Source organism: Nycticebus coucang, chromosome 3, assembly GCF_027406575.1.
Source record: "Nycticebus coucang isolate mNycCou1 chromosome 3, mNycCou1.pri, whole genome shotgun sequence".
Classification (NCBI taxonomy): domain Eukaryota; kingdom Metazoa; phylum Chordata; class Mammalia; order Primates; family Lorisidae; genus Nycticebus; species Nycticebus coucang.
The window spans coordinates 76,609,220-76,621,346 of NC_069782.1; the positions used below are offsets into that span (position 1 = coordinate 76,609,220).

The window sequence follows — 12,127 nt, forward strand, 5'->3', positions numbered from 1 at the left end:
AAAAGCAAGACACAGGTGACATCAGGATTTCACTTATGTAAAATGAAAGGACATGGCGCACCATATCCAGCTAATCTCATATGTAAACGAACAAGCAAGAAGAGCGTGCAGGTCACACTCTGCTCTTGCTTCCTGCCAATCTGGGTCCTTTAGCCGGCTCAGTCCACGAACTGCTAGCTTCCTTGCCTCTGGAGTACTTGAGACTGAGCTAGTCCAGACCCAGACCTGCTGCAGGGCAATGTACACCCTGATTTCCAGGACTTAGAATGAGGGGAAGGATGCAAAATATTTAATAGTTTTAGATCGGTTTCACGTTGAAGTGATCTTATTTTGGATACAAATAAAATAAAATTATGTAATTAACCCAAATTTCCTTTACTTAAAATTCCCTGTGTGGCTGGCATTATGTTTCCATAACATACAATACAATAAGGGACCCAGCCGCGCTCCCTCACGGCCACGCACCTTTCTGGCGAAGCTCAGCAGACCTGCAGCCCTGCCACTATCCTATGGCTTATCCTTTACTGAAAGACCAGCAGTGCTGGCACCTGGCAGTAGGCACTGGCGACACTGGGGCTTGGTACACGCAGAGGCTGGCACATGCCACTTCGTCTGCAGAGGTATCAGCGGCCCAGTCACCACGGAGTTTGAGGGCTTTATTTTCTGATGTTAAGAGGTGACTGAGTGGGTTTTAAAGAGGTGATTCACATGACATGATTTGCATTTTATTAAAAAAATCACTTTGGCCTCCGTGTGGAGATGAAACTGGAAAGGGGAAGAGAGATGTAGAGCTAGGAGCGGAGCCTCAGTCTCCGATCTATGCTCTCTGCCCTGCTCCAGGCTCTTCTCATGATTTAAATCACTATTTAAGAACTTTGAATTTCTGGGATTTCCCAAGAGGCCAGGTTCTCCAGCAACTATAGTCTGGAGCAAAAATTAGCAGTGTGTTTTCTTTCCCCAACATAACAGCTCAACCAAGATCCAGGGGATGAGAACCCCATTTTTCTCCCTTCGGATGCAAAATACGACTGGCTTTTGGCCAAAATCTGGGTGCGGTCCAGTGACTTTCATGTACACCAGACTATTACTCACCTTCTGCGCACACATCTGGTGTCTGAAGTTTTCGGCATCGCCCTGTACCGCCAGCTGCCTGCAGTGCACCCCATTTTCAAGGTACGGCCGTTCCTGCTTTATCTGGTAGGGGAGGGCATCCAGGATGTGGGGGCCAGAGAGGGGCTGACATTCCTGGGGGACTGTGGCTGGGGGTGGGCAGCACAGGGCGGGACCCGGGGAGAAATGTCCAGGGAGTCGTTAATACTAGGAGTCGCCCCCAGGAACCAAGCAGCTGGGAGCCTGCTGTTCCCCGGGACAGGCTGCTAGGTAGGACCTGACATAGGGACCTGGCTGGCCAGGGAGTAGACTTTGGAAAAGCAAATGAGTCCAGTGTGATCCCCAGCTGATTCTAGTGGCCACCCCTGCTGTCATTCTCCTTCCTTCTTCCTGAATCCTACTGGCACTGACTCCTGGGGTGACAGCAGTCTACAATACATCTGTGTGCCTCAGTTTCCTCATCAATGAAACAGATCACAATAGTACACCTGCCTCATCAGATGATTGTCTAGATTAGAATAGTTAATAAACTCAGCTTAAAACAGTGCCTGGTACTGTGTGAAATGTAACTTACCATTTTTATCAATATCATCTTAATTGTTAACCATCGAAGCTGTGCCAAGCCTCCAGCACTCACTTAGCAGGAGGATCAGTACCCCAACCTTCACTTTCCCCTGTGCCCAGCATCCCCCCTGTGTGGGGGGCCAGGATGGGGCTGCTGAGGGTCCCAGGGGCACCTGGCCAGGCCCTGTCTGAGGCCTCCTCCTTCCCCTGACCTAGCTGCTGGTAGCACACGTGCGATTCACCATTGCCATCAACACCAAGGCCCGAGAGCAGCTCATCTGCGAGTATGGCCTCTTTGACAAGGTGGGTACTCTCCTTGTCCTTGGGAAAGAGTTCTTCCTGGAAGCCTACACCCTACCTCCAGCCACTTGAGGTCTCCACTTCCTCTCAGGAGGGCAAACCAGGACATGCCACAGGATGGAGGCCCAAGAAGGGCTGGAGGCTGAGCCCCGTGTGCTAGTTCCTAGGTCCTCCAGTTAGTCTCTGGCCCCACTTCCACCCAGTACATCCTGTCTCACTGTCAGCTCCTCCCACCCCTCCCCTCTCCCAGCCTCTGGGACCCACTCCTCAAGCACCCAGGACCTGTGACTCCCTCCCACTGCTGCCCCCTGAGTCCTGCCCAGGACTGCCCAGCACTCTGAACTCAGGACCCCCTCCCTGCCCCACAGGCCTCAGTGACCCCCTTCCCCCTCACAGAACCCACCTTGTTGTGAGCAGCCTTACCAGCCCTGGCCTGACCTGTCCTCCTTCCCCACTCATTAGTGACCAGGCCGATGACCACTAAAGTTGAGACCTTGCTTGGGTGGCAAATGACAAAACCCCCAAATCAAACCAGCTGCAGCTGGACATGATTAGTTTTATCTTATAAACTGGACATGATGGAGGGAAATCTCAGACCAAAATGGATTCAGGAACTCAAGCAGCACACCAGGGCACACGCATGCTGGCTCACACTTCCTCTCTTCCCACACTGAGGCCACAGACCTAGGGGTGGGGATGGAACCTTGTCACAGGGAGTTCTAGGCCCTGTTCCCTTGTGGCCATCACCTCCCAAGAGGCATCCAAACAAAACCTATCAGGAGCAACTCTGGTTGGTCCTGGTTGGGTCAAATGACCATTATGGGCCAATCTCCAGCATCCAGCACCCAAGTCCTTCTTCAAAAATTCTATGTCCCTGATTGCTCAGCCAGCTGGACGTGTTAAAAGTGTGTATGTGTGTGTGACTGGGAGCTTGTGAGTGTGTCTGCTTCAGAGCAGCAGAAGCCCTCTTTGTGGGTTTGCTCCAGCCCTCACCTAAGCACACAACGGGTCCTCAGCAGAGCTGTGTGGGTCCTGAGGACTAGGTCCCCAGGAGCAGTGACTCAGGGCATTCTGTGCACAGCACTAAAGCAGTCCCAGGGTCTTCACAGCCCAGGCCCACTAGTGCTGGGGACCCCCACACATCCACCAGTTGCCTGGCTGCTCTCTTGTGGGTAGGAGCTCACCGCTGCCCCCCTGCAGCTCTGTGTCCCATTGTTCAAGTCCTCACATTGGATATGGCAAAGGCTCCTCCCTGTTACACCCTCCTAGGGCTGCCCTTGGCTTTCTCTGCATTAAACATCCCCTCCCCCCAAACAGGTTTGCCCCTCCACGTGCCTGACCTCCCCTCTGCCCTTGCATAGGTTGTGATGGATGCAAGTTGGGCTCTGGGGCTGGACAGCAGGGGCGGGCAAGCCCTGACTCAGAGGGCTCTCGTCTACCCCAGGCCAACGCCACAGGGGGCGGCGGGCACGTGCAGATGGTGCAGAGAGCCATGCAGGACCTGACCTACACATCCCTGTGCTTCCCTGATGCCATCAAGGCCCGGGGCATGGACAGCAAAGAGGACATCCCCAACTACTTCTACCGGGATGACGGGCTCCTGGTGTGGGAGGCCATCAAGACGTGAGCGAGAGCTGCGCTGGCTCCGCGGTCAGGCGCTGATGGGGGAGGGGAGGCGAGGGGGGTACAGTGTCCTGAACCCAGACATTAGGGGAACGTAGCAGGGTCGCCGATGGGGCGCAGCACGCCTGGCTGGGTCACCCACTGCCAGCTGCTCCTCCCCTCCGAGCAGGTTCACGGCTGAGGTGGTGGGCATCTACTACGAGAGTGACCAGGTGGTGGAGGAGGACCAGGAGCTGCAGGACTTCGTGAAGGACGTCTACGTGTACGGCATGCGGGGCAGAAAGGCCTCAGGTAGGGCCGAGGCTCCTTCACCTCGACCCCATCCCCGGACGCCGGGGCTGCCCCCAGTTGCCTCCTGGGGGTGGGCGTCTTAGGGGCCGCGGCTTCCTCCAGGAACAGCAGCGACGCGCAAGTCCGGGTGGGAGCAGCGCCCTCCCTGCCGCACGCAGCGTCCCAGCAGGGGGCGCCGTCCCCAGTGCGGGGAGCCCGGGGCGGGGGCGGGGCTCGGGCTTCCGGGAGCCGGGCCTCAGGCACGCGTCGCTCCGCCCTAGGCTTCCCCAAGTCCCTCAAGAGCAGGGAGAAGCTGGTGGAGTACCTGACGGTGGTGATCTTCACGGCCTCGGCCCAGCACGCCGCGGTGAACTTCGGCCAGGTAGGCCCGGCTGGGCGGTGGCGTGGGGACCCGCCCTGCACCTCGGACTCGGCGCCGGGCCGCTCCGCCGCTACCGCGCGTTCTCGCCCCCCGCTGCCTTCGCGCTGCGGGCCGCGGGGCAGTCTCCGGATGGGCTGGAATCGGGTTGCTGGGGCGGGTTCCTCCGGCTCGTCCCGGGGCGCTGGCCAGGGCGGGGGGTGAGGGGAGATGGGGCCAAGGCCAGGCCCACCGCGGGGGAGGATCCCGGGGACAGGTGTGGGCGTGGCGGGCCCGGGGTCGGCTGGCAGCCGGGTTTCGGAGCCGCCCACGCCTGTCGGTGGCGGCCCCGCAGTATGACTGGTGCTCGTGGATTCCCAACGCCCCCCCGACCATGCGAGCCCCGCCGCCGACGGCCAAGGGCGTCGTGACCATCGAGCAGATCGTGGACACGCTGCCCGACCGCGGCCGCTCCTGCTGGCATTTGGGTGCAGTGTGGGCGCTAAGCCAGTTCCAGGAAAATGAGGTGAGGCTGGGAGGGGGTCATCCCAGGTCACGCCAAATTTAACCCATTCCTCAACCTCAAGGTTTTATGACTCGGGGCTCAGGCTGGACATATAGGGCCAAGAAACCTGACTTCCAAGGCTGGAGGGGCTCAAATGGCTGCAGGTGCCACCAGGTCCTCGGTCCTGGATCTGCACAGAGCGCAGGGTGGGCGAGGCAGGAGTGCTCACAGGCTCAGATCCCCTCACTGTCACTGGAGGATGGTGTGTGACACCCACCCCTTCCCCAGCTATTGACAAAGCTCTTCTGTATGGCTTCTCCCTAGCACCCCAGAGGGAACAACTCTGTTTCTCCTTGTTTAACCTACCGCCAAAACTGGTTATCCTGGACACAACCCCTATAGCTCAGGGCTGCATAAAATGGTACCAGTTTCACTGGCTCCCAACAGGTTGGGCATCTAAATTGTTTCAGGGCCTTTTGCTGTGTTGGTCCCTCACTAGATATGTGTATCTGTCATTCCTGGTAGAGGAATTTCTACATTGAATAATATTGAGACAATTGCCCTCCATACTCTAAATCCCAAATCTTACATTTTTCCAGCCCTGCCACTGTGTCTTAACAATCCAATACACTAGTTGTTTAAAAAGACATCCAGCTTTAACTTACAGATGTCTGTGAGCATGCAAATAAGCACAGATCATGACAGGATGGACCTCCATACTGACTCTCCCACAGAGCCTGCCTTCACCCTCCCTGTACCCCTGCAGTGCCTGGAGCCCAGATGGGAAGTGGGAGTGCTATATAGGGCAGCCTGAGTAGGACACCACAGCCACAGCCAAGACCACCAGCAGCTTCCACATTCCCTTACAATGTAGGGCCTACAACATCTCACAACCACTCTGTAGTCAGGCAGTTATTTTTCCTTCTTTTTTTTTGTAGAGACAGAGTCTCACTTTATGGCCCTGGGTAGAGTGCCGTGGCCTCACACAGCTCACAGCAACCTCCAACTCCTGGGTTTAAGCAATTCTCTTGCCTCAGCCTCCCGAGTAGCTGGGACTACAGGCGCCCGCCACAACGCCCGGCTATTTTTTGGTTGCAGTTTGGCCGGGGCCGGGTTTGAACCCGTCACCCTCGGTATATGGGGCCGGCGCCTTACCGACTGAGCCACAGGCGCTGCCCTATTTTCTTTTTTTTTTTATTGTTGGGGATTCATTGAGGGTACAATAAGCCAGGTTACACTGATTGCAATTGTTAGGTAAAGTCCCTCTTGCAATCATGTCTTGCCCCCATAAAGTGTGACACACACAAAGGCCCCACGCCCCTCCCTCCGTCTCTCTTTCTGCTTTATCTCCCCCCCATAACCTTAATTGTCATTAATTGTCCTCATATCAAAATTGAGTACATAGGATTCATGCTTCTCTATTCTTGTGATGCTTTACTAAGAATAATGTCTTCCACTTCCATCCAGGTTAATACGAAGGATGTAAAGTCTCCATTTTTCTTAATGGCTGAATAGTATTCTATGGTATACATATACCACAGCTTGTTAATCCATTCCTGGGTTGGTGGGCATTTAGGCTGTTTCCACATTTTGGCGATTGTAAATTGAGCTGTAATAAACAGTCTAGTACAAGTGTCCTTCTGATAAAAGGATTTTTTTCCTTCTGGGTAGATGCCCAGTAATGGGATTGCAGGATCAAATGGGAGGTCTAACTTGAGTGCTTTGAGGTTTCTCCATACTTCCTCCCAGAAAGGTTGTACTAGTTTGCAGTCCCACCAGCAGTGTAAAAGTGTTCCCTTCTCTCCACATCCACGCCAGCATCTGCAGTTTTGAGATTTTGTGATGTGGGCCATTCTCACTGGGGCTGAGATATCTCAGGGTGGTTTTCATTTGCATTTCTCTAATATATAGAGATGATGAACATTTTTTCATGTGTTTGTTAGCCATTTGTCTGTCATCTTTAGAGAAGGTTCTATTATGGGATTGTTGGCTTTTTTCATGTGGATTGAGTTCTCTATAGATCCTACTTATCAAGCTTTTGTCTGATTGAAAATATGCAAATATCCTTTCCCATTGTGTAGGTTGTCTCTTTGCTTTGGTTATTGTCTCTGTACGTAGATGTACAGAAGCTTTTCAGTTTAATGAAGTCCCATTTGTTTATTTTTGTTGTTGTTGCAATTGCCATGACAGTCTTCTTCATGAAGTCATTCCCCAGGCCAATATCTTCCAGTGTTTTTCCTAGGCTTTCTTTGAGGATTTTTATTGTTTCATGCCTTAAATTTAAGTCCTTTATCCATTTTGAATCAATTTTTGTGAGTGGGGAAAGGTGTGGGTCCAGTTTCAGTCTTTTACATGTAGACATCCAGTTCGACTCAACCACAAGACTCCTAGAAGTCATCAGAAAACACAGTAATGTTTCAGGATATAAAATCAATGTCCACAAGTCAGTAGCCTTTGTATACACCAATAACAGTCAAGATGAGAAGCTAATTAAGGACACAACTCCCTTCACCATAGTCTCAAAGAAAATGAAATACCTAGGAATATACCTAACAAAGGAGGTGAAGGACCTCTATAAAGAAAATTATGAAATCCTCAGAAAGGAAATAGCAGAGGATATTAACAAATGGAAGAATATACCATGCTCATGGATGGGAAGAATCAACATTGTTAAAATGTCTATACTGGGCGGCGCCTGTGGCTCAGTCGGTAAGGCGCCGGCCCCATATGCCGAGGGTGGCGGGTTCAAACCCAGCCCCGGCCAAACTGCAACCAAAAAATAGCCGGGCGTTGTGGCGGGCGCCTGTAGTCCCAGCTGCTCGGGAGGCTGAGGCAAGAGAATCGCTTAAGCCCAGGAGTTGGAGGTTGCTGTGAGCTGTGTGAAGCCACGGCACTCTACCGAGGGCCATAAAGTGAGACTCTGTCTCTACAAAAAAATAAAATGTCTATACTTCCCAAAGCAATCTACCTATTCAATGCCATTCCTATCAAAATACCAACATCGTACTTTCAAGATTTGGAGAAAATGTTTCCGTGTTTTGTATGGAACCGGAAAAAAACCCGTATAGCTAAGGCAGTTCTTAGTAATAAAAATAAAGCTGGGGGCATCAGCATACCAGATTTTAGTCTGTACTACAAAGCCATAGTGGTCAAGACAGCCTGGTACTGGCACAAAAACAGAGACATAGACACTTGGAATCAAATTGAAAACCAAGAAATGAAACTAACATCTTACAACCACCTAATCTTCGATAAACCAAACAAGAACATACCTTGGGGGAAAGACTCCCTATTCAATAAATGGTGTTGGGAGAACTGGATGTCTACATCTTATTTTTCCTTCTAATCCGTGAAGCCCCAGCTTTCTTTGGGAAACGTTGGGGAAAGCAGGTTGGAGGCAGCATTTGCCTTCTTGAGGGTGCAAATCTGACAGGCAGCAGAGGGTGGAAACAGGGAGGTGAACAGATGCTCCCTCCCTGACTGTGCAAGGGGTGGTCCCTGGGGGTGGGACAGGTCTGTCAGTCCACATTGGTGGCAGCTTAACCTGTCCACGTCTGGGTCCTCAGCTGTTCCTGGGCATGTACCCAGAAGAGCATTTCATCGAGAAGTCTGTGAAGGAGGCCATGGCTCGATTCCGCAAGAACCTTGAGGTCATCGTTGGCACAATTGCTGAGCGCAACAAGAACAAGAAGCTGCCATATTACTATTTGTCCCCAGACCGGATTCCCAACAGTGTGGCCATCTGAGCACACCTGCCCCAGTCCCACTCTGAGAAGGCAGCTGCTCCTGCCCTCCGGACTCCAGCCTACCAGGCACGCTCTCTAGTCAGGCCTCCTGGCAGCTCACTTTTCCTGCAAGACCAGTGCATTTCCCTGTTTATCCCTCAGTCTTTAGGGAATCTAATAGATCAAAGTGTGTAAACACTGCAGGGCCCCTCCTACACAGAGCAGAACTGCACAGCCTTCTGCCCACAGCCAGCTTAGCAGTTCCACAGCAGGCAGCAATAGCAAATCAGGATCTCTGTTCTTGTTAGAGACGTGGGATAATTATTTTCTGTCCTATTTATGCTTAGTCCAATTTTCTGCATGTAGTAGGTACCCAAATATTTGTTGAATGAATTAAGAATTTATGATGTCATAAAAATAAAAGTTTATATAATACAGGTGTTGTTCTGCATGCTATGTGCCAGTCACCCTGAGTAGCTCACTGCCACCCCTCCCCCCAACATACTGGTAAAAACCTGTAATCACTGCTTTCATCTGGGCAAAAGCCTCCCCACCCAAATCTGGATAGAAGGTCCCTTTTCTCAGGCAGCTCCTACTCTTTTTCAGAATACATCCCAGATGCCACTGCCTCTAGGAAGGTCCCTTTGGTGACCCAGGTAGTTTCTCTCTTCCCAGGGCTTGGTCCCAGCCTCTGTTGTTGCCTTCCCTGGGGCCTCTCCCTTGGGAGAGGAGCCCCTGGAAGGACAAGGGACCCACCTTATTTATCTCTGTGCCCCAGGCCTGGCATCAGGCATTAGCACTCAGCTGCTCTCTCATTTCCTTCGTGGCAGGGTATCTCAATGCCAGGCATCAGGCACTCTCTCAGGAGCTGGGGGCTTCCTTTCTCCTGAGACAGGGTTCTTAACATAACATGAAAATGCATTCTCAGCCGGGAGTGGTGGCTCATGCCTGTAATCCTACCACTCTGGGAGGCTGAAGCAGGAGGATCACTTGAGCTCAGGAGTTCAAGACCAACCTGAGTAAGAGGAAGATCCCGTCTCTACTAAACATAGAAAACTTAGCTGGGATCCTGAAGTCCCAACTACTCAGAGGCCGAAGCAGGAGGATCACTTGAGCCCAAGAGTTGAGGTTACAGTGAACCACAATGACACCATGGCACTCTTGCCAAAAAAAAAAAGGCCCATGCAGCAATGCTTGTTTTAAGCTTGGCGACCCCTTGCCTCTTCCTACTCACATGCCCAACTCACAACCCTCTACTCCCTGGCTTCAGAATCATGTCAACAGAGTCTCCACTATTTCTGAAAGGTACTTCTGACAAGGTAGGCCAGCAGCTCAATGTGTGGGTAAAAGGCTTCTTTCTACCAGGAGTAACGTGGCACAGATGAAGGCAAACATGTGTTCCTGGAGCTGCAAATCCCTCTAAGAAACCTGAGTGTGGAATGAGTACAGCCCCTTACCCACACTTCCTCTCATCCCCCTGAGAATTACCAACACTGTGAATGACCTTCGGGACAGATACCATACACATGTGGTTATGGCAGAGGGATTCAGCTTCATATTACTATTTGTCCCCAGACCAGATTCCCGACTCTGAGAACGAAGACATCAACCATTGGAACCCACAAGGCCATGTAGTCAAGGAGGAGGGTGATGGAAGGAACAGGAGTAGGCAATGCTGATGCGGGTCTGGCACCAGCGAAAGGAGAAAGAGAAGTATGGGCTGAGTGTCAAGGGCTTCACTCTAGCCAATGAGAAGTCCTCAAACTAAAGTCCCCAGTACAGAAATACTGTATCTGGAAGGAATGCTGATAATGGCCTTGGCATGAATGTCACAGTGGAGGCTGTCTATCACTTACATTTTCTGTAGCTGGTCCTCTTGGTTCTCTGCACCTAGGTATCTGAGTAGCACAGCTCCATCACTGCTACAGGAGGGGAGAGTCTCAGGTTCTATGCATAAACTCTGTCCAAACCTCTGGCTGACCCCTATGACACATATGCATGGGGCAAACTGCAAACAGCCCGATTTAGGATAAAACAACCTGTTAGTCTGTTTGTGCTGCTGTAACAAAGTACTGGAGTATTTGTAGTACTCCAGGGGCTAGAAATCTAAGATCAAATCACCAGCAGGTTCAGCGTCTTGTAAGGGCTCGGCTTCTGCCTCCAAGATGGTGCCTTTTCCTCACAGAGCCCAAGGGCAAGAAAGGATGAAAACACTCTGAAGCTTCTTTTATAAGAGCATTAATCCACTTTTGAGGGCTCAAGATTTAATCACTTCCCAAAAGGCCCCACTCCCTGAGAACATTACCTTGGGGTCTAACACATACATGCAGAGAGGTTTTTTTTGTTGTTGTTGTTTTGTTAGTTTGTTTTTTAATGTTTATGTTACATTTTCCTTTTTTTTTTTTTATGACGGAGTTTCACTTTGTCGCACTTGGTAGAGTGTTGTGGCATCACAGCTCACAGCAACCTCCAGCTCTTGGGCTTGGGCGATTCTCTTGCCTGAGCCTCTCGAGTAGCTGGGACTACAGGCACCCCACACCACAACGCCCGGCTATTTTTTTGTTGCAGTTTGGCAGGGGCCGGGTTTGAACCCGCCACCCTTGGTATATGGGGCCGGCGCCCTACTCACTGAGCCACAGGCGCCGCCGTGCAGAGAGTTAATATCCTTACATCATAAAAAGCACCTATGACTCAAGGTAAAAATACAAGAAAATCCTGGAGAAATGGCCACAGCATGAACATTTCACAGCAACAGAAATGGCAAATGCTGCTCAACCTCATTTACCTGAGAAGTGCAAAGTAAAGCCTCAATGTGATACAAAAGAGTAACGGTCATTTTTAAGAACAAGTTTTTAAATGGAGGATGAGGGAGTCGCTGTGGAGGTCAGTTTTGCTACTTAGAAGTTAAATACATCCATCCCTTTTTTTTCCTACTTCTAGAAATTTATCTTCAGAATTACCCTCCCTCCCCCCACACACCCAGGTATGCAAATATAAATGCCATGCATGTTTGGGAAGACTCCAGGTCACAGCGACACGTGAGGTCCTTGAGAGGGGCTCGTCAACACCTCCGTCACTAAGCCATCACACGGCTGTGCACCAACTACTCCGGGGCACAATTCATATTGACTGAGAGTTGGCAAACTTTTCATATGAGGGGCCACATGGTACATATTCTAGGCTTTGAGGGCCAATCTGTTCCAACTATCCGATTTGGCCCCTGCAGCAGAAGTCAGCTATAGATACGACCTAAATCAGGGGTCCTCAAACTGCAGCCCACGGGCCACATGAGGCAGTGTGATTGTATTTGTTCCCGTTTTGTTTTTTAACTTCAAAATAAGATATGTGCAGTGTACATAGGAATTTGTTCATAGTTGTTTTTTTTTTTTTTAAACTATAGTCTGACCCTCCAACGGTCTGAGGGACAGTGAATTGGCCCCCTGTTTAAAAAGTTTGAGGACGCCTGACCTAAATGAACGGGCAATGGCAGCACATCAATCAAAGTTTATTTATGGACAGGAGGCTGCTACTACCAAGAACTTCCCCAAAGGTTCAGCAGCCCTATACCCCACCTCTGCGGCTGGGGGGAAAGGGCAAGAAGGCCTAGCCTACCCTACCTGTGCTCTTCAGCCAAACTCCTGACATTCCTGAAAAACACAGGGGTTCCTCTTG

The 12,127-nt window shown here is 51.1% G+C and overlaps 1 protein-coding gene across 3 annotated transcripts in view; it reads left to right on the forward strand.

The window, feature by feature from the left end:
• ALOX5 (arachidonate 5-lipoxygenase) overlaps positions 1–8,890 on the forward strand; it is a 51,921-nt gene extending 43,031 nt beyond the window's left edge. For all 3 annotated transcript variants that reach the window (XM_053585175.1, XM_053585174.1, XM_053585176.1), the window contains 7 exons: positions 970–1,173; positions 1,891–1,977; positions 3,419–3,597; positions 3,767–3,888; positions 4,149–4,249; positions 4,581–4,751; positions 8,297–8,890. In XM_053585175.1, coding sequence (XP_053441150.1) covers positions 970–1,173; positions 1,891–1,977; positions 3,419–3,597; positions 3,767–3,888; positions 4,149–4,249; positions 4,581–4,751; positions 8,297–8,476 — 1,044 coding nt within the window. In that variant the 3' untranslated portion in view covers positions 8,477–8,890. The remainder of the gene's footprint in view (positions 1–969; positions 1,174–1,890; positions 1,978–3,418; positions 3,598–3,766; positions 3,889–4,148; positions 4,250–4,580; positions 4,752–8,296) is intronic.
• Positions 8,891–12,127: the final 3,237 nt, after the last annotated feature.